This window comes from Lissotriton helveticus, chromosome 7, assembly GCF_964261635.1.
Source record: "Lissotriton helveticus chromosome 7, aLisHel1.1, whole genome shotgun sequence".
In the NCBI taxonomy this organism is placed as follows: Eukaryota; Metazoa; Chordata; class Amphibia; order Caudata; family Salamandridae; genus Lissotriton; species Lissotriton helveticus.
In genome coordinates this window covers 1,433,534,832-1,433,557,778 of record NC_136068.1, presented here as the reverse complement: position 1 = coordinate 1,433,557,778, position 22,947 = coordinate 1,433,534,832, and the positions used below count along the sequence as shown (strand labels likewise).

At 47.3% G+C, this 22,947-nt stretch overlaps 1 protein-coding gene across 2 annotated transcripts in view; it reads right to left on the bottom strand.

Moving 5' to 3' along the window:
* LOC144770336 (cytosolic phospholipase A2 gamma-like) overlaps positions 1–22,947 on the bottom strand; it is a 902,397-nt gene that overhangs the window by 586,236 nt on the left and 293,214 nt on the right. For both annotated transcript variants that reach the window (XM_078654776.1, XM_078654777.1), the window contains exon 6: positions 13,407–13,611. In XM_078654776.1, the coding sequence (XP_078510902.1) occupies positions 13,407–13,611 (205 nt within the window). The remainder of the gene's footprint in view (positions 1–13,406; positions 13,612–22,947) is intronic.

Genomic DNA, 22,947 nt, shown 5'->3' with positions numbered 1-22,947 from the left:
CAACGAGCCCAACACCGCCAGACGCAACTTTCGAGAAGGCATGGAAGCCGTCGCCAAATGGATGAAAAACAGCTGCCTACAACTAAACACCAACAAAACAGAAGTACTCATCATGGGCCCAAACCCCGACGCCTGGAGTGACACCTGGTGGCCCACCGCCCTCGGAAACCCGCCAACCCCCACAGACCACACACGCAACCTGGGAATCATCCTGGACTCCGAGCTCAAAATGGACCGCCAGATCAACTCTGTCTCATCTTCCTGCTTCCACACCCTCTGCCTCCTTCGTAAGACCTTCAAATGGATCTCCCTCGAACACCGAAAGACAGTCACTCACGCCCTGGTCACCAGCAGACTCGACTACGGCAACGCACTCTACGCTGGAATAAACAAAAACCTCTTCCGCAAGCTACAGAACATCCAGAACGCCGCCGCTTGACTGGTCCTCAACCTGCCAAAACACTGCCACATCTCCCAGCACCTGCGCACACTCCACTGGCTCCCCGTCGAGGCGAGAATCACCTTTAAGATGCTCACCCACGCACACAAGGCCCTCCACGGCACCGGACCAGCATACCTGAACAGCCGACTCAAATTCCACGCACCCCAAAGGACCCTACGATCAGCCCAGCTTTCCTACGCTGTGGTCCCCCGCACCAGAAAGACCAGATCAGGAGGCCGCTCCTTCTCCTTCCTCGCGGCCAAAGCATGGAACGCCCTTCCGCTCCACCTCAGACAGACAACATCGCTCCCCATCTTCGCAAGAAACCTCAAAACCTGGCTCTTCGACAGACCCCCTCCTTGATGGAATGGAACCTGCACCCCCCCAACCCCCCCCCCACCCCTAGCGCCTTGAGACCCTTACGGGTGAGTAGTCGCGCTTTAACAAACTCCTGATTGAGAGAGTCGCAGAGGTCTTGAGATGGAGTGATGTCGTTGGTGTCGGCGGTGGGGTTGGTAAATTCTTTGACAATGTTGAATAGTTCCTTGCTGTTGTGGGCGTTGTTGTCGAGTCGATCCTTAAATGCTGATTTCTTGGTGGATCGGATCAGCTGGTGGTGTTTGCGGGTGGCGTTCTTGAAGGTGGTCATGTTGTCAGTGGTTGGGTTTTTTCGCAGGCTTTCTCGAGGGTGCGGCAGATCTTTTTGGATTTCTTAAGGTCGTCATTGAACCAGGGGGATTTTTTGCTACCTTGCTTGGTTAGATGGTTTTTAAAGGGTGCTAATTCATCTGCGCAGTGAGTGATCCATTGTGTGAGGTTGATGGCTGCTTGATTTGGGTCCAATGATTTGGCGGGAGGGTTTTGGTAAAGCGATGTGAAGAGCTGGTCGGTGGTAATTTTGTTCCAGTTTCTGCGGGGGATTGGTTGTGGGTGGTGGTGGGTCGTGGTTTTTTTGTAGTTGAAGTGAACGCAGCTGTGGTCAGTCCAATGGAGTCCTGTGGCATGATTGAAGGAGATGTACTTGCTGGAGGAGAAGATTGGGTCGAGCGTGTGTCCGGCGTAGTGGGTGGGGGTGTTTACCAGTTGTTTGAGTCTGAGATTGGCGAGGTTGTCCAGAAGGGTGGTGGTGTTGCTGTCGTTGTTCTTTTCCAGGTGGAAGTTGAGGTCTCCTAGTAGAATGTAGTCCTCGGAGGGGAGGGCGTGTGGGCTGATGAAGTCTGCGATGTCTTCGCTGAATTGTGTGCGGGGTCCTGGGGGTCTGTAGATGAGCGTGCCTCTGAGTGTGGTCTTAGGGTCGGTGTGAATCTGGAAGTGAAGGTGTTCGGCGGTTGCGAGGTTGTCGTCGGAACTGGTCGTGATGCGGATGGTGTTTTTATGGACGATGGCGATGCCTCCTTCTGTTTGGTTGGTGCGGTCCTTTCGGATGATCTTGTAGCCGTCCGGGATGGCTATGGCGATGTTGGGCGCTGATGAGGCGTTCATCCAGGTTTCTGTGAGAAAGGCGACGTCCGGCGATGTGGTGTCTAGTAAGTTCCATAGTTCAGTGGCGTGTTTGTGGACCGAGCGGGTGTTGAGCAGGATGCACTTCAGGTGGTTAGTGTCGGAGTTCTGTTTGGCGTTTGTGGATTTGGTGTGGGTCCTGATGCAGTCTACCTTGCAGGAGTGGCAGGTGAAGGTTCCATGGGTGTGTCCTGGGGCGGCTTGGTAGCAGTCTGGGAGACGTCCTGTGTTGAGTGCAGAGAGGGTTGCGGCATCGTACGTTATGCGGGTGGAGTGGATTGTGCGGGGACCAGGGGGTCTGGCGCTGGGTGCGGTCCGGGCACGGACAGGCGTAGACGGGCTTACCTTTGGCGCGCATAGGGCGCGTCCGCTGCGCGTGCACGCTGCGCGCAAATGCATCTGTCATAAGTGGAGAGTGGAGGGGGGCGGAGCGAGGGAGGAGAAGCTGGGAGGCGGGAGCGGGGTGGAGAGACGGGCTAGGAGGCACAACAACAAGATGGCAGCAAAAACAAAAGTGAAACAGGACGAGATTGGGGCACAGTCTGGGATGTCGCTAAGATATGGGCAGAGGCACCGGCACAATCAGGCACAAATGATTACAAAAGCAGTGCGAGCAATGCAATATAGCGCTACGATATCAGTCAGCCACAAACAATAATACAAGCAATGAGGGCAATGCAATATAGCGCTACGATACCAGTCAGCCACAAATGATAATACAGGCAATGAGGGCAATGCGCAAATTGGTTAATGGCAGCAATGAGCACAATAGCGCTACGATACTAAGTGACCAGGGAGCGTGTGGGGAGCGACCGCTTCTGAACGAGTCACGACGGTCACAGCGCTGAGACAAACGGGACGATCCTTAGCTATCTGTGGGAGGGAGGAGCAGCTGGGAGGCGGGAGCGGGGTGGAGAGACGGGCTAGGAGGCACAGCAACAAGATGGCAGCAAAAACAAAAGTGAAACAGGACGAGATTGGGGCACAGTCTGGGATGTCGCTAAGATATGGGCAGAGGCACCGGCACAATCAGGCACAAATGATTACAAAAGCAGTGCGAGCAATGCAATATAGCGCTACAATATCATCTCGCTCCTCCCGTTCCCGGCCAAAGTCATCGAGAAGACCGTCAACAAGCAGCTGGCCGCCTTCCTCGAGACGAATGGATCCCTCGACCCCTCACAGTCTGGCTTCCGAGTGAACCACAGCACCGAGACCGCCCTCATCGCTACCACCGACGACATTCGAACTCTGATGGACAACTGAGAAACAGCGGCCCTCATCCTCCTGGACCTCTCCGCAGCTTTCGACACTGTCTTCCACCGCACCCTAATACAGCGCCTCGGCAACATCGGAATCCAGGACAAGGCACTGGAATGGATCACCTCCTTCCTCGACGGAAGAACACAGAGAGTCCGCCTACCACCGTACAAGTCAGAGGCCACCAAAGTCATCTGCGGCGTCCCTCAAGGATCCTCACTGAGCCCCACCCTCTTCAACGTCTACATGAGCCCCCTCGCGGCCATCGCACGCCAACACAACCTCAACATAATCTCCTACGCCGACGACACCCAGCTGATCCTCTCCCTGACCAACGACCCCGCCACCGCCAGAGCCAACCTGCACGAAGGGATGAGAGATGTAGCCGAATGGATGACGACCAGCCGCCTGAAACTGAACTCGGACAAGACGGAGGTCCTCATCCTGGGCTCCTCGCCCTCCGCCTGGGACGACTCCTGGTGGCCCCCCGCCCTGGGCACCGCACCCAAACCGACAGACCGCGCACGCAACCTGGGCTTCATCCTGGACTCCTCCCTCTCCATGACCAGACAAGTAAACGCCGTCTCCTCATCCTGCTTCAACATCCTGCGCATGCTACGTAAGATCTTCCGGTGGATCCCCACCGAGACGAGGCAGACGGTCACCCAGGCCCTCGTCACCAGCCGACTGGACTACGGCAACGCCCTCTACGCCGGAACCACCGCCAAGCTCCAGAAGAGACTACAGCGGATCCAGAACGCCTCGGCCAGACTCATCCTCGACATTCCCCGACGCAGCCACATCTCCGGACACCTGAGAGATCTACACTGGCTCCCGATCAACAAGAGAATCACCTTCCGTCTCCTCACCCACGTGCACAAAGCCCTACACGACCAAGGCCCTAGCTACCTCAACAACCGGATCAACTTCTACACTCCCAAGCGCCTCCTCAGATCAACCAACCACGCCCTCGCCGCCGTCCCCCGCATCCGAAGAGCGACAACAGGAGGAAGGTCCTTCTCCTACCTGGCCGCCAAGACCTGGAACTCACTCCCGACCGACCTGCGCCTGACCCAAGACCACCTCTCCTTCAGGAAGAAGCTCAAGACCTGGCTGTTCGAGCAGTAACGGCACCCCCCTCCCACCCAGCGCCTTGAGACCCTACGGGTGAGTAGTGCGCTATATAAATGACCTGATTGATTGAATGAGCCACAAACAATAATACAAGCAATGAGGGCAATTCAATGTAGCGCTACATTGAATTGCCCTCATTGCTTGTATTATTGTGTGGGGAGCGACCGCTTCTGAACAAGTCAGGACGGTCACCTGTAAACAACCGTGTTGTGAATGTATGCGATGTAAAGTCATACATTCCTGCACACCAGTGTGAGAGCCCCAGTGCCAGCTCTTCCCACACACAGCGTAAGCTTCCATCACTGGTCACTCACGCAAGCGTCACACACTGCCCAAGAGAGCCATGAACAGCCCTGCTCATTAGTAGGAGCTTCTCACAACTGCTTGAGAGAGCCAGGCCCGGCCACTGTCCAACAGTGGGAGCTTATACACTGCCCGAAGGGAGTCGGGTATCCTTCTGTGGCACCAGCATCGGTGCTCACACTGCCACAAATACCAGCTTCACTCCGTCAGATGCTTGAAGTTTTGGATTTGACGTGCACAAGTTACATGGACCAATAGCTCTAACTTTTCATACTTGTCTACATTGTTTATTAACTTTTTAGTTTTCATTTAATCAATTATGCAGATTTGGTGATTTCGGGGTTTTCGACCATCTTGAGAATAAACAACATTCGATTTCTTTTAATCTGATGGCAACACATTCTGCTCATTAGACACCATTCAAGGTAATTTACCTTTTGTTCTTTTGACCACAGCCCAAAAATGGCACCTTTTCTTCTCACAAAGCCGGAAACCAATCTTTTGGGAAGGCTGCCCGAGCCACATGGAATTAAAGGAATACGTAGAGAAAACGGATGGCGTCTACAGTCCAATAAAGTTTGTATAAACAGCATTAACAAATACCTAGCAGGGTTGATGACATTTGTTTGTTTGAGGTAAGAGAGCTGCTATATGCAGCCAAAGAGAAGTGCCCTGGCTAATGACAGTAAAGCAGCCTATGACATTCGACACCAATTACTCCACAACCCACGACCTAGAACTTAAAAAAAAAGAAGCAGAATGGTTTACTTTCTCTATTTCAACACTTGATGGAAGTATCACTTGCATTAGTTTCCCGCTCCCGTCCCCCCATGAAATGAATAACAGAGGAGTTCTGAGGGCTACGCTTTTCCCAGAACTTTATAATCTACTTTAACCACCACATATGTACGATAGCTAACTACATGACAGTGTAAAGTACGTGCCAATGTGGATGCCAACACTGTTCCACAGGAGCTACGAGACAACCAATCACGCTTACTCTTCAGAAAAAAATCAGATTGCGTCTTCTCAAACGAATACCCAAACCCTCACTCCTAAAATAACCGACTTATCCAGATACACTTCCACCATCGTCACCCCGACATCATCTTACATGGAAGTATTGCTGAGCATTGAAAGTTTTAACAATGTTAGATGGGTTGAGCAACACAACAGTCTTGCACCCTACTCTATTGATGGAAAGATTTGAACTGATGCTATTGTAATTGTAATTGTAATTGTAAGATAGTTTTTATAGAGCGCATACTATCGCTCCAACGAGCATCTTGGCGCTGTGATTCCGTAGCCTAGAATGGTGGGCCGGAGATACTACTCACATCAATTTCAAAGTACCTGAAGGTTTATTTGAGCCTAGACTAACTGTTTACTAACCGTGTCTGGTAGAATAAAAATCCAGGTTTTCAGGGCTTTCCTGAATTCGATTTCAGTGGGGGTTCGCCGTAGGCTTTGTGGGAGTTTATTCCAGGCTTTAGTACCAAGGACGGCAAGAGATCTTCCTCCTTTTGTGGCTAGTCTAAATCTGGGGACTGTTAGGAGACACATGTCTGATGACCTCAAGTTCCGACTAGGTATGTACGGCTTGAACCGTGGGAGCAGATATTTAGGCCCTTTTTTGTAGTATGCTCTAAAGGTAATTACCAGTATCTTAAAGAGCACTCGCTTATGTATGGGGAGCCAGTGTAACTGTTTTAAGGCAGCAGAAGCAGAAGACCTCCTTGGAAGATTAAGCACCAGGCGTGCCGCAGCATTTTGGACAACCTGCAACCTGTGCAGGGTAGATCTATTCACTCCTGCGTATATGCTGTTGCAGTAGTCTAAACGTGATAAAATTAGTGCCACTGCAACTGTCTTTTTTGCTTCCAAAGGGATAAAGTTGAAAAACTTTCGAAGACCGCGTATGATGTTGAAACAGGATCCTGCCACTGCATTCACTTGTTGTTTAAAACAGAGTTTTTCATCAAATCTGACTCCCAGGTTACGTGCGGATAGTACTGTTTTTGGCGGAATTTCCTCATTAGGGGGCCACCATAGCTGGGGGGAAAACAGATTTTGGGGACCCACAGGGAGAATTTCAGTCTTGCCCGTGTTACATTTCAGATGGTTAGTCTTCATCCAGTTAAAGATTGCGGTGAGGCATTTTCCAAGATTCTCCTCCGCTCTTGTAGATTTGCTGTCTAAAACTAAGATGAGCTGAGTATCATCTGCGTATGATACTGTATTGATGTTAAATGATGTTATTAGCTCAACTAGAGGTGTCATGTATAGATTAAACAGCACCGGGCTTAGCCTTGATCCCTGGGGTACACCTGTTGGATTAGATTTTTTTGCTGATAGATACTGTCCCAGGACAGTAGTCTGTTTCCTGTCTGCAAGGAGATTTTCCATCCATGCCAAGGCCGTGCCCCCTATGCCCACCGTAACCAAACGGTTGATCAGTATCTCATGCGAGATCGTGTCGAAGGCCGCCGACAGATCCAGGAGAACAAGGACTGCCCTGTCCCCCTGGTCCATGGCGGCCCTCAGTGTCTCCGTTGTGTAGAGGAGAGCTGATTCCGTTGAGTGGGCGGCTCTGAAACCCGATTGGTTGTGGTGTAACAGATCCTCATCCTCCAGAAATTTGGTCAGTTGTTTGTTTACAACTGCCTCGGTGAGTTTGAAGAGAAACGGTAGTAATGAGATTGGCCGTAAGTTTGATAAGGTGGTGGGATCGGCCATCGCTTTCTTCTGTAGGGGTTTGACCGCCGCTAACTTCCATTCCTGAGGGATTTTAGCTGATGTAAGAGAGGAGTTTATTATGTTATTTATAATCGGGTTCACTAGATCAATCAAAGAGTGTAGTATCTTGGGGGGGCATGGATCAAAAGGTGAACCGGATCTTCCAGTCAAGATTGCCTGGCGGCTGTCTTCCAGACTAATTGGCAGAAATTCATTCAGCCCCGCCTTTCTGGTATCTGGATCTGATGTTCCTATTTTATATCCCAACAATGGTGTGGGGAAGGCTTTTGTGAGATCCTGGACCTTTGCTTCAAAATAGATCGCAATGGAGTCACAGAGGGTCTGAGAGGGGGGGATTTCTTGTCTGGTAATCTTTGGATTCAGGAAGTCATCCACTATTTTAAAGATCTCCTTCTGCTTATTTTCTGCCGACGAAATTGCCTCAGAGAAGAATGCTTTTTTGGCGTTTTTAATCAGCACATGATACTGATTTCTTGCTTCTTTGTAAATTTGTCGTTCTTCTATTGTGTATGAGTGTCTCCATTTCCTCTCCAATAGTCTGACCTCAACACGCTTCTCTCTAAGAGATTGTGAGAACCAGGGTGCTATTTTTTTCTTTTTCTTAGACATGTTCTTAGATCCTTTAGTGCTAATTTGTTCTAGGCTGGTCGTAATCCAGTGATTAAAGGTCTCATTGTCTACCTCAGTGTCCCCCGTCAAGGTAGGTTTGCCCTGTTTCATAAGATCCCGAAAGTCTGGGTCCTGACTAATTTTGCTCCAGTCGTATTTATTTTGGGGAGGTACAGTTAGCTGCCTTTTATTCGCTGGTTCCTTTGCTATAGTTAGTTCCAAGGGAATCAGCGAGTGGTCAGTCCATGTCTGGGGGCATGGTTTATTTGCCTTAAGGGTCATTAGATTTGTACAGATACAGTCTAACATATGACCAGCTTCATGAGTAGGGTCTCTGTTTAATAACGATAGCCCCCACATATTGAGAAGTTCTAGAAACTCCCTAGTATTAGGGTCGGTAATTGTGTCCAAGTGAAAGTGTATATCACCCAGAATAGTGAAATTTGCATATTTGGGGATGATATTACTGAATGTTTCGGTAAAACTCTCCAGAAACTCCTTATGAGAGCCGGGAGGGCGATATATCAGAGCTCCGGAGAAGATATTAGATTCATGTGTGTGAAGGCAGAAACCTAGGCACTCTGCTCCTTTTACGTCAGGGAGGTCGAAGGTGGTACACTTTATGGAATCTCGGTGCAAAATAGCAATTCCTCCTCCTTGTTTAATGTGCCTGTCAGAGCGTTGGATATGATAACCCTGTGGTAAGGCGTTAACCACATCGGGGGTGCACCAATCCTTCAGCCACGTTTCTGTGATGAAGAGCCAATCGAGGTAATTCTCTTCGATCATATCGTGGATATGTGCGGCATGTTTACACATGGATCTAACATTGATTAAGCCTCCCTTCATAGTTTTGGAAGGTCGGGAAGTGGTTTTACAGCTATGTAAACATCTCTATCAAGTTCCTTCCATCCACCCACCCATCCAACTATCCACCCATTTATACTCTCACTCATTCATCCAATCATTGACTGATTCTCACATGTATCCACTCTCCCAACTACACAACACAAACCACAAATCCTCAGCAATAATTGAAGAAGCAGGTTAATCTATTAAACAGCCAAACGTGGCGGTGATGGTAAAAACTGATAGGAAGACAAACCTACTTCATTCTTAGACTCCTATCATACATGACACTGGCTGTCTGTCTTTCCTGTTCATCCAGATGCCCTGTTGCTATGATGATGTTCAATGATGAAACTACAATCCCCCGAATGCAAGGGAACAGATGATGAAAATCTAGTACTGGAACTATTGCACTTGACGTGGAACCATGTGGCAACTTTACAGTTTTTGGGCAAAAATTGTGTATGTTATAAGTAGTGTTGTCTTTCATTGGATCTACAAAAATAGTACAGTTGTAGATTATACCATCCCATGTTTTCGTTTGTTTGGATGCAAAAGTTTACTCAATATTTACATGCAACTTGCTTCTTTCACAGTCCTTGCAATGTTGTGTTAGCAGTTTGTAAAGTGAAGCAAATACCGCAAATGGCATTCTGGCATCAAAAGCAAAAATGGTAACAGAAAAATTAAGTCAGGATTTAGGAAAGAGCCAGGTTTTGAGCTTTTCACTAAATGAGGTGGTTTCAGCCTTGGCTGTGGGTGCAATGGGTAAAGAGTTCCAAAACATAGAATCCAGGTAAGAAATGTCCGCCTATTCAATATTTGGTACCTGGAAACTGCTTCCATTGTATTGCCTACATGAAGAAGTCTTTTCCACATATCTCAGCCACAGATCACATCCACTTTGTTATGCTGAACAATTTCTGTGTTTGCCATGGGCCCAACGACTGTTGTTGCAGAATAATATCACCAGATCCATGTATTTGGGTACCCCTCCTACATATTGCAGCGCTAATTAACCCCCTACATAATCTTTGAATATCTCGCCATTCTTGTTTGTGAGTAATATGCCATTCATAATTCTCCCTGCTCGTTGCATTCAGCAGAGGGCTCCTGTAATCTGTAGTGCAACACACAACATTTTATTTAATTCTAAAAGACAACTGTGTGAAGCTGACCTGGTATATGATGTCCACTAATGTAAGTTGGCACCTTGCACCAGTCCAGACAACCCTTCTGGTGATTTAAGAGGTCTCAGACAACCTTAGAAAACTATTTAAGTGGTAGGTGTGGAGAGCAGCCTTCAGGCTTAGTCTTGACGGAATATAAAGTAGCTTGTTTTTCCAGAATTCAATCATATACTATAGATTAAAACCTTTTTCCAATGACCCCTGGAGAACATGCGCCCCAGATTACCGGGAACCTTTGTTGGGAGCATCACTGTCTCCCGTATTTGGGCACTCATATTTATCACTCTCAACTAGACTTGCTGGAGGGCAATGTGAACAGGGCGATCAGGAACCTACAGAGTAACATGGGGTTTTGGTGTACCCTACCTCTCTCGGTGGCGGGGAGCTCTGCTGAAAATGGTGGCGCTTCCTCGCCTATTGTATTTTTTTCGCACATTGCCGGTGTGGATCCCAGCGTCGATCATTCGGAAACTTCGTTCCTTGACTACGGGATTCATCTGGGGATCGGGCAGGCGACGAGTCGCTTTGACCACCCTGATGCGTCCCAGGGCAGAGGGAGGACTAGCGGTCCCTGATTTTGAATGGTACTACCTAGCAGCGCAATTGCAATGGCTTACGCAAGCAGTGGTTCGGGAGTTCAGGGGGCCAGAGGGACCACAGAACAGACTAATTCCCAGACATGTACTATCTTTTATAGTATTGCGTCAGAAGATGGATTTAGATCACCTCACACTTGAAGAACATACCATTCGTCTCTGCTGGAATCGGAGTCACAAACGATCGGGTACCACTCACCCGTATGCCCCAGAGATTCCTCTGGGAATGTGTACGGCTCTCCCACATGGGGGCAGTTGGTCGGCGTTGGCTGTTTGGGAAGATCTCGGGCTGCACATGGTTGGAGATCTGTATAAAGATGGGGCCCTGCTGACTTTTCAAGAGTTGCAGACCACTTACGGGCTCCCGAGGGGAGATTATTTGCTTCATGCCGCGTTGGTAGCTGGCATTCAGAAGCAATGGAGTATGGGGCTCTCTGATCCTCCGACCTCTCTGGGCTGCCAATACGTGGTTATGGCGGCGGGTATTTACAAAGCAATGACATGCCTCTACAGGAGGCTATCGACAGAAACTTTGTTGCCTCTGGAGGATTTGCGAAGTAAATGGGAAGAAGATATCGGAAAACCCATTCCTGAGACGACGTGGCCCCAGTTGATCCGACGCGCCTGGAAGGGTACTCGGAACGTTAGATTTCAACTAGTTCAGTTTTTTACGTTACATCGGGCGTACTTAACTCCGGTTAAAATCTCACAATATTTTGGCGGCGCTACCTCACAATGCCCAAGATGTAGGTTTGATGGAGCTGATTTCTCCCACATGTTTTGGTCGTGTACAAGCCTGACAAATTATTGGACTGCAGTGGTAGCTTGTTTGAATACTGTAACAGGCCGGCAGATAGAGGCGGACATGGGAACCTGCTTATTACTATGGTTCCCACATACCCCCCGGACGAAAGTTACTAGCAAATTTTACGACCTGGGTTTGATTCTGGCCAAGAGAAAACTTACCATGCATTGGAAATCAAACGTAGGCCCTAGTTATCTGAGGTGGAAGGCGAATCTACTGCGTTGGGCACAAGCCAAGGGAACGCTCTGACTACAGCAGGCCAGGCGATTAGATAATGATAGATCCCTAACAGTAGCTAGAGCTTGGGAGGCATTGGTGACAGCGCTCCAGACCCCGGCAGAAGGTTCAAGCGAGGGAGATGAGGAGGTGGATTAGGGATGCATAGCCAACTGTATCCTATCATGGAGAAGGAAAGAAGAGCGGAGATTTTCACAATGGGTTTATCTCGAGAAAACGTCCCCTTTGCATCACCTAATGTGGAGAATTTACGATTTAAGAAAGGTACCCATGTATGATGAGCTTCTTATGTATTGGTCGCAGGCGCACTGACAGGGGGTGGGAGGTACGGGGGAGGGGGGGATTCAGGTTTGTCATTGCGGGTCCAGAGTGTCATTTACTGCTGTGTGAAATGTCGACAAAATAAACTGCTGTGTTATTGTACATGATGCTCACTTTGCTTGCAGATAACAATAAAAAATTTGTTTACAAAAAAATATATACTATAGATTAAATAAAACAGAACTACAAAAAGTATTATAGAATACTATCTAGTATGTTACAGTATCTCCTACACTGAGGTAGACACAAAGTACACAATAGTATATGGCAGCTTCACTGACAACCAAGGAGTGTGTACTCCGTAGGTTTCAGGGGTGCCCTGCTCATTCAGGAGCACCCTCTTACTTAGAACCAAGCACCTTGCCCTCAGGATTGTAAAGGCCTGATAGTGGGGTGGCTTATAGGTCTTACGTGAATTGACCCTTAACTACCGTAAACCTATATTTTTTTTAAGTGGTGGATACACCAACTTACAAAGGCTGCAATGGTAGGCATGTAGTTCGATTTTGAATGGTATCTCAAGGGTGGCATAATACATGCTGCAGCCCATGGGAGACCTCTGGGGTACCTATGCCCTGGGTACATGGGTACCATATACTACTGGCTGACAAGGGTACCACAGTATCCAATCTGGGATGTACCTAGGTGCTGAACACAACAGTTTAGGGAGAAAGCAGATAGACTGTGGTCCTGGTTAGCAGGATAGCAGTCACACTAGTCAAAAGCAGTATAACATCAAGCAAAAAGTGGGTTAGCCATAAGAAGCAGGTCCTACTTTCCTACAACAACCATTACATCATAGAAGACATTCAGTTAAGGCAGGCCAGAGCCAATTACTTTGCCAATGGTTGATATTTACATGGGTTAAGTAACCCTTGAAACACTGTGTCCTTGTCCTTCCACACTGGCCTTTACCCCAGCAAGTGTATCAGTAGTTTGCGGTAACTATATACCCTAAATCGCAATTTCTTCTAGAGTATGGGCAGGATAATGCGCATATTGATATTAAAATGATTACCAAAACATTGTCAAAAGAACTGAAAAACAAATCTCTCCTCAGTGTAAAGGTGTAAACTGACCGCCCCTTGATACATACCCCTCTGGATTGCCCGAATACATCCCAATAGCCATTCATCTTTGACCAATTCTTTGTCTCTTCTTAGGGAAAACAAGCTGTTTACGAATGTTTCGGAAAAATAATTTTCTTGCTTGAAATGTATATTTCCAAAAATGTGTAAAAATCAACATGTACAACAACATTGTCAATTAATGATATTATCATTGAGTATAAAATAGAAGCCAGTTTCGAAATTAGACCAGACATATTTTGGTAGGCATGGGAGAGAACACTCATGCCCAACTGTAATCAACCAATGAGAAGATTCGCAGCCAATGAGTCTTACTTCTTTTTTAGCAGGGTTAACAAAGAGTATTTCCCACACATCTGTCAGTGTGAAATCCTCACGTTCTGCTGCGGTCAAGAGGTCCTGTAAGGCTTCTGAAATTGGTGGCTTGATTGTAAGGTCAGCTATTCGGGCAAAGAATTCAGCGTTCACCGCCTCCAGATTCTTGACCCAGTCCCCTGAATCATAGAGGGTTGTAAGAGCCCTGAAATAAACGAGATGGAGACCATCTGTTACAGAGGATACCGTGTCAGTCAGTCAGTCAAAATACTTTATTCGGTTTGTTTTAAAACCATAAAAGCATACTACAAATTTTATACCAAGAATTCTAAAACCATTAATTACATATAAAAATTATTACCGGTTAACATTAAATTTTAAATACACAATACTTGTATATTAAAATTCATTTTGGGCGAATTTCATAAAACCATATTATTGAACTGAAACACGCCATACATTCAGTTAATTCAGATAAGTGCATTGGGGCCGGTTATACATAACTTATTTTTTCTCATAGTTCTTATGGCTGCAGTAAGGAAGCTAGCAACATTAAAATCTTTCTACACGTTTGATAATAGCTGGAGATAAAGGAGAGCTGGCTTCACCTGTAAAAAGCCTTTGTTAGCTAGGATTAGGAGGATAAAACGCTTCCGGATTGCGGTAAAGTGCTCACAGAATAAAATAAAGTGCATTGTATCCGGAGTGGAAAAATCATCACACGAACAAACCCCCAACTCTTCCGCCCTCTTCCATCCTGGTGACTCTGCAAGGAGGAAATGAACTTGGTTCAGCCTAAATCTGACCAGTAAGAATCGATGGTTGGGGTTTGTAACGATAACCAGATATGGTTAAATGGTCAAAGTCGTTTTCCGCAATTGATGAGCCCTTACCGTCTGCTTTGCCAACTCCCTATCTTCTCTAGCCATGGCAGCCATTAAAATATAAGAATCCCTGACCCATTTAATGTCCCCCTTCAACAGCTTCTCAGGTGAGTTATATAGCTCAGGTCGGCCCATTTGCACTGTCAAGTTATAGACATATCTGAGCCAAGGGATGCGAATCCCATAATCGAGGGCCAAACAGTCTTTAAAAATGTCTTGGTTTAGCTCCAGTTCCGGATTCAGCCAGGTTGAGATCCATTTTAAAAGGGGTGCCATGGTTATTTAGTCCTCCACAAAACCAGCTCCACACTCGTGATGAACGATATAACTAGTTGTGGATTGTGGGACAGATAACATTTTTCTAAAAAACTTGTCCTCAACGACCTGAATTCCTTTCACGTTCCAGCACCATACATTGCGAGTGAGACGCATTTCACACCGTATATTTTCAAGAGGGCTTGCATGGGTCTTGCCCCCAAATTACGTGCAAAACCCAAAATAGCAGACGTCGATCTCGCCAAAGCATATCTTTTTGGTAAAATGTGTTGATTCCAAGATCCTTGATCGTCAAATATAATTCCTAAATACGGGAAGGTAGAGACCTTGGACAATACGTTTCCCTCGCAGTGAAAGGTTTTATCCCTTATGGTCTTAGGACCAAATTTCATTATGTGTGACTTGCAGAAATTGACACTCAGGTCTAGGGATTTCATGAAGGCCGCAAAGGAATTTAAAAGTAGTTGTGCCCCACTGTAGTTCGTGCTAAAAGAGCGGCATCAACCGCATAAAGTAGTACCGCGATCAGGCGTTTCCCAACGTGCGGGATGTCTTTGCATGCATCACATAGTGCAGAGTCCAGATTACTAATGTAAAGAGTAAAAAGTAAGGGTGCCAAAATGCTCCCCTGCCTGACACTGTTAGTAATGCATATTCCTTCAGTACAGTTGCCCGACTGATCATATCGCACGGTAGTCGATAAACCCCTATGCAAGTCTGCAAGGAAATAAACAATATTACTATCAACTACTAGTTTCTGGAGCATGACCCACAGTTTGGACCTATTCACTCGGTCAAAGGCCAAGGAGAGGTCCATAAATGCCAGAAAGAGTGCTCCCTTCTTGGCAACTGTGTATTTCCCGATCAGTAGGTGTAAATTGAGGCATTGATCTGACGTGCCCCTACCCTTACTGAAACCACATTGCAGGTCTGAAAGGGTTTTTGTTTCCTCTAGCCATCCCGTAAGTTGACTGAGCACCACCCTTTCGAGCACCTTCACTGCGGAATCGATGAGGGAAATCGGACGGTAACAAGTAGGATTCCCTCTATTACCCGTTTTGGAGATCGGTACTATTATGGACTCTGACCACGTGTTAGGTAGGCCAGATTTACAGGCTTTGTTAAAAACATTACGGAGTATTTTGGACCATGTCTTGATATCAGATTTAAAGAGGTAAGCCGGCACGCCATACGGTCCTGGAGCCTTATTGCTCGTCATCTGTTTTATTGCCACTGACACCTCTGAAACTGAGAAAGATAGAGTATACGCCTCAGTCTTAAAATCTGGATTGACACAGACGTCGCCCCATCATATACTGATTTAAAATGATTAAGCCAAATCTGCACCTGGATGCCACAAACAAGCTGACTATTAGGAGACTCCTGAAAGAAAGGCTTATTAACCACCTCCCAAAACTTGGCGCTATTTTTGATTACATCGGTGAATAATAACTCATTCCAGGCCTCCTTTCTGATCTCCTTTTTCCGATTTATTTGTGCCAGTTTATAGGTTTTCCTTAGTGCAGCTATTGCTGGTTTGCCTGGTGGGTTTTCTTTTAAAGCAGCCAACAACTTCCTGTGGACTGCTGAGCAGTTATGGTCGAGCCATCTCTCCCCTACTATATCCTGTCCTTTGCATGGCTGTTTGAGGTCCGAGGCGATCTGTTTACAGATTTTAGTGTAAGCCGCCAAAACAACCTCATCCCCATTATATTCATTCATGCAAATGGATATCTCGTGACCGGCCGTTGCCAGTAGTTTGGCATGGAAGTCCTGGGGTACCACCCGACACCATTTAATTCTGCGGGCTTGGTTTGTGGGCCGTATATCTGATTTGCCCACAGTTCTATTGGTTTTTCCCCATTTCTTTAGTTCATCCACTATGGTCAATGTGACAGGATTGTGGTCACTGAATGTAGACCAAGATACATTGTACCCACTTACCCTGTTAATTAATATGGCGCTAATAAAAATATAGTCAATAATTGACCCAGTGCTATTACCCTTAAAAGTTGGAACCGCCAGGCCCCCGCCAGTTGGCTTAGGATAAATCAGGCTACCAATTCCTCCAGGTAAAGTCCCTGTGAGGAGTGTTCAAAATGGGTATCTACTTGGTCGGCCGGTCCCAGACTATCCCAAACTTGGCATTTTTCATCACCCAAAACAATACCCGAATAAGATTTAGTGTTTCTCTCGCTATATGATTAGAGAAAATGATATAGACTGACTAAATGTTCATTATAAAAAATTCTTTCAAAGGAATTATAAAAATTAACAGTAAGCCAGTTGCCAACATCAATAGACGCAATTTGTACTGCCAGACAGTGGGGTGAACCAGCCTCCAATTTGGTGTGAGTACCCGCAATTTTCAGGAAGATCAGTGTCAATAAACCACCCTTCGCCCTCCCCATGGGGGGAGCTGTTGCAGCTGACCAGTAGGTCGTATAACCATCCAAATTAAATGAGTTATTGGTGTCCCAGGTTTCGTGTAACCCAATAATATCAGACTCAGTTAAACAGGCCCTCCACCTAGCATCATCACACTTATTCTTTAACCCCGCGATATTCCAACTGAGCATCTTCGTCCCTGCATGGGTTGTCTTAATGGGGGTACCTGGCACCAGTGTTTCCTTGAAAACCAGCCCACTATCTATAACAATCTTTGTTGGTACTGAGGGGCCCAGTCAATCAATCTTCTCTAGGTCTGTGAATGTCTCAAACTTATTGTGAGTAGGGACATTTAACTCGTAGGTACCCCGGGTGTGTGTTCTCTCTATTGGCTCGGTCCTGCCTCTTGTAGATATTAAAGAGTTTCGGTAAAAGAACCCTAAAGGTAAGATACTGATGCCAGCCCCACTTAAGGTCCTTGTTTCAGCCCTCTCTAGGATCAGTTTGACAATTTGCGGGGATCCAAAGTTTAGTATCACGCAGTCGCCTCTACAGGTTTTAACAGAGTCCCCTATCCAGGTAATCCTGCGCGTCATTTTAAACTCTCTGTATAAACAGCTGCCAAGTCCTGTTAAATTATCCAGATGATGGAGGGCTTTATTTCTAAGGGAGGTCCAATGTTCCTCCATCCCAGATTGCAGTGGGGGTACATTCGGCAAGATGACAGTGTAAGGGGTGGCCTCGGGTGGTACATTAAACTGGGTAGCTCTGTTTGGTTGATAATGTACACCCTGGTCTACCCCTAAACACAGAGCTTCACTTAGGTCAGGCCTTCTCTTCTCATTTACATGTGGGACAGATTTGCTGCTTCTCGGTGCTAGGGAGGTTTGAGAAACAGGGTTACCGCCTCTAGCCGGCACCCCTGGCGGCTCATTTGGCACAATCAGTGGTTCCTTAATCCGATTAGTGGACCCATTTGCCCATCCACCCTACTATTCGGTCTTCCAGATCAGATTGCACCTGCCTAAGAGAGCTTTGTGAATTAACACTTATTGGACTAGATACAATTGGGACAACCACCTCTTGCACACAGCCTTTCCGTCCACGAGGACCTCTGTTTTTTTTACACCTTACTAGCCTGATATGAGGTTGCTGGGACGCTACCTGCCTTCCTTTTTTTAGCTGTAACACTAGCAATCACAGCATCCCCCCTTTTTCTGCATTAACTAGTCGTTGCTGGTGGGTTAATTCTTTAGAAGAAGAGGGTCGATTATAGACAGAGGTCTCGGCTACCTGAGAAGAATCATCTGGCACTGCAACCGGTGATACAGAGGCAGGTTGGTGAATCTGGACCTCATGCACAGTCAATACTTCTCTTATATCCGCTATATCTGATGCCAGCAAGGGGCCAGGTAAAGGAACTCCAACAGAGGTCCGATTAGGTTCTAACGACAGCCTCTTTTGGGTCAGCTCTATTTCATGAATTAGTGCCGATTCGGCCCTAGTGAAAAAAGCATCAAGAGTGCCCACTATCCCTGCTACCCCAGCCCCCTTGCAATGACCCTTATTCATTATGATCACAGATATCAAAATAAGAATACAACACTTTTTTTAGAAATCGGGATTGAATACACTGACCCAAGACCTTTCGAAATGCGATGGTCTTAATGAAAGGGGGGTGGCACAGCGTAGCCTCTTCCAGCCGCTGACAGGCGCGGAAGGGCCCGCCCTTGGCTCGGGCTGCGGGAGGGCTCTGTTGGATTTAAGCGCCTCCCGGCGCTGGCTGATGATGCTGCTCCCGCGACACAAGAGTGTTCTGGGGGATGTAGTCCCCTTCACATGTCCCGGCATACTGGCCTGCAGTAGCGTATCCCAAGCAGTGGTTCCTCTCAGAGTCAGGATCCCGTTCAGCAGATGAGCAGGAGTGGGCAACAGCAATACCCCACAGAAGGCAGCAGGTAACAGGTGAGAGAAGTGTCCCACAGAGTCCGATGTTTCCTTTTCCGCCCCTCGGATACCGTGTCATATATAAATCTATTAACCAGTAGTTCCCCTCTCTCAATTCATAGGTAGTGAGTGGAAAGTACTGAGAAGATGGCTCTCTTGTTGGTCTTGACTATTACTTCCCACCCTTCCTTCCTAGTTGGCAACCAGCTTAGGATTGTTGTACTATTCACTTGCCCTTCATCACATTACAACCACAGAGAACCTGAGTCTACCTCCTCAGTGCTGAATGTAATGTTAATGCAAAGCCTCTATGTAACTTGTGAGAAGTTAGCCTGGCAGATGGTGTCCACTATTCTACTGGGCACCTTGCACCAGTCTAAACGCCCCTTATTGATGGTGGTTGTAAAGTCAACCTTATAGACAAGCTATCCTAGTGGTAGCATGGACCAGTAGTCTTAGGCTAAAACTTCAGAGAGCATGTGAAGCAAGTTGTTTTACCACTTATAATCCCTTGAATACCAAATGAAAGGACACCACACAAGGTATATATCAAATATATATGTATTTATTTCTAACACAACCCCTCTGCACTCTTTATGAGGTCAGAGATCGAAGTACATCACAAGTTACTCAATTAGCATACGATAAGTTATGCCCTAGGGTCCTCACAAACCATATACTAAGTAAGTGGTATAAGAACCACTTCAGAAATAGGGAATAGGCCTAGGGCCTAGGGAATCGCTGGGGCTACACTACACAACCAAATGTTAGGAAGTAGGAGACCCACAGGAGACGTGTGCAGTGTCTAAACACAGTCGTGAGTTACTATTGACTTATAATGGAGAACGAAGAAGTTACAAAGTTACTGTTTAAGGGCACTTCCGGAAGGACTACGACAAAACCCCTTTAGACTAAGACACTTTGAGAGTCAAGACCCATGGGAGCACTGGAGTACTCGTAATACCTCACCCAGGGAAGCCGGGTGCACAGGTGCTTTTTGATGTCGGGTTTCGTCGATGCTTTCGATGGAGATCTGCAAAAGAAGTGCTGCAGGCGGCCAGTGGAAGAGTGTCCGGGTGGATCCAAGGGTGGATCGAAGAAGTGAAGAACATAAAAGCAGAGGGGACAGAGTCTGGGTCACGAGCCAGTGACCAGGAAGGAACCAGGAAGGAACCAGGCGATGCCGTGATGATCTCAGGTGAAGAGATGAAGCTTGTCTCTGCAGCCACGAGGACCAGGAGGTGTTGACGACAACCAGGAGCTGGATTCGAGCTGTCCCACAAAGGATCTCGTTGACTGCGATGTTGGTATCCGGACTGGACCCAACAAGCCTTGGCAAATGCAATCCATGCAGGAAGTGAAGATTGGCTTCGGGCAGACCAGCAAAGTCTAAGAAGCTTTTCCTATGCAGGGAAGCTGGAGCAAGCCTGGAGCAACCAGGAAAGCAGTTTGGTTTTAAAGGTTTGTCTTCAGGGGGCTCACTAGCCAGAAGGCTAGCAACCGAGAAGCCACATTGAGCTGTAATGCAAGAGCGGGCCCCATGCAGCACTCGTGGAGTGTGGAGGGCTGAACTTCAGTGAAAAGGGTGCTCTGGTCTGGGGCTTCTCGTACCACAATGCACAACTGCGCGTTACCTCAGAAGTTGATGCAGTTAGCACAATGCAGGATGTCCAGGGTGTCCAGTCCCATGGCTCTTGTGTTCACCACGGGTCTCAGCATTGCTGTGGATGTGGGTCGGAGTCAGAGAAGTCTGAAAGTCCAGTTCCTGTGTCGCTGAGTCTATGGGTTCAGGCGGGAGCATCGACAAAGCAGACCAGCAAGTTACTGGTGGTGTCTGTTTGCACAGGGTGGTCACTCCTTGACCCCATGGGAGATGTCTTCAGTCTTCTAGTCGGAATAGAACGTCGAAGGTCCAAGAGTTTTGTATCAGAGTTTCGTTCCAGGATAATCTAAAGTCCTGGGGACACATCACCTATCTTTATACTAAGAAAATGGGCTGGATTACCTGCTAGGTCCCTCCTATGGGTGCACCGTGCACCTGAGAAGGGGGTGGTAACACCCCTTTCCCTTTGTCCAGTTTTGCGCCAGAGCAGACTGGAGTGCCCCAGCAACTGGTTTGAACCGGGCTATGTATGGAGCACCTTGTGTGCCCCAGGCAGTGTCTGGAAAAGCATCTTTCCATTCAACCCACCCTGCCCCAATACACTACAGGCTGTCTGGGGAGGTGCTAGCACCTTCCTCGACAGGAAACCTATTGGCCAGGCCTCCCTTGCTGGAGTTTCCCCCAGCAGCAGGAGGAGGTCAGACTCGTGTCTGTGGCAGCAGTATCCATTTTGTGATGCTGAGGTTCTGTTTAACTTTAACAGGGTAAAGCAGTAACATACATGTCTTTTCCGTCTAGAAGGGTGGAATGCTACCCCCGCCGCCAGAACTGGCGGGGGGGGGGGTAGTATTCCAAAGTGTTTGACACCTTACACGGCATGTTTTGATAAAGCCAAACCAAAGTTAGCATTAACCGCGATGATTATAATGCACTTAAGAGTACATGGTATGGCTATATCATAGAACAGCTATAAGAAGATGGTTCCGAAAGCTGCAGAGGGGCTCAGCTCATGCTACGGCACCCTCTCACATAAAACCAAGCACTCTGCCTCGAGGATTGTCGAGACCTACCATAGGAGTGATTTATAGGTGCATATGTGTCTATATATAAGGTACTATATCTAAGTAAAGGGTGATTACACCACCTTACCCAAGCTGAGTGATCAACCTGTGGTGTCAGTTTGGATGGCCAGCCAGGGGTGGCATAATACATGCTGCAGCCCCTGGTAGGCCTTGGATGCACCTATGCCCTGGGTACCTATGGTACACTATACAGGGGATCACAAAGGTGACCCAATACCCAATCAGGTTTGTACCTAAAGTACATGGTATCAATTTACAGAGAGAACAGCTGGGCTGTGGTTCTGTTAAGTAGTACAAAGCTTTATTTCGATATATTGATATCTTAAAAGCACATAACAATAAAAATGCAGTTCGTATTATTAAAAACACTCAATAAATAATTAAAAAGACAGTTTAAAACAGTATTAAATGATTTACAGCTTTGAGAAACAAGGAACCAGGGATTGCCTAAGAGGGGGTTCGTCACAAAGCTTTGCATCTGATCACCCATGCCCAACCAAGAAATTTGGCTACCCCACACGCCAGTACTGTGTTAGGATCAGATTGCAAGATTCTTAGGGCTGGGGCGTGACGTCTGGTCTCAAGAAGGAGACAAACAGGTTTTAACCATTTGGATCTGGGCTTGTTATAAGCACTACAGACAAAGAAAACATGTGGGATAGTTTCCAGTTCGGTGCTGCAGTGCGGGCAGGGGGCAGGCGTCTGGTGCGGGGGTTTCCATTTAGAGGTGCGTTCACGGACTGGTAGGGTTCCTATTCTAAACTGCACATACAATGCCCTATCTCTTGGTTTTCTAATGAAGTCCATGTAGGGTTCAAGAAAGTGAACAGTTTTGTGCAGACGAAACTCGTCGGTGAGCCTGCCCAAGTTATCCGCTCTAGATTCCTGGGCATCGACCCACCCCCAATAAGCCCGCTTGACCTCTAGTTTGGACAATGAGGCACCGGACTCCCATGTCACCCAAAGACCGATGGCCATCAGGAGTCCCTTAATTTTTGAGAGCCAAGCTATTTTATATGACCCCTGCAAGCTCATGATTTCTTTAAGGCCGTCTACGTAGCTCTCTAGCTCTGGTGTACGCCATAGACGAGCCCAATGAAGAAGCGGACGCAGAGTTATAAGGTCTTTGATAGATCTGCGTCCAAGATCGTATTGAATGGGCTTGCTTGGGGAACTCCTGGGGATGGACAGCAGGTCTTTATAAAATTGGTTTTCAGCCATTACTAGCTGGTCAACATTACAAAAGCCCCAGAGCTCTGCCCCGTACAATGCACTGCCTACTGCTTTTGCTGCATAGATCTCAAGGGCAGGGGCTATAGGTCCGGAAACTGATGATCTATGCTCCCTGCTTATGGCACCCA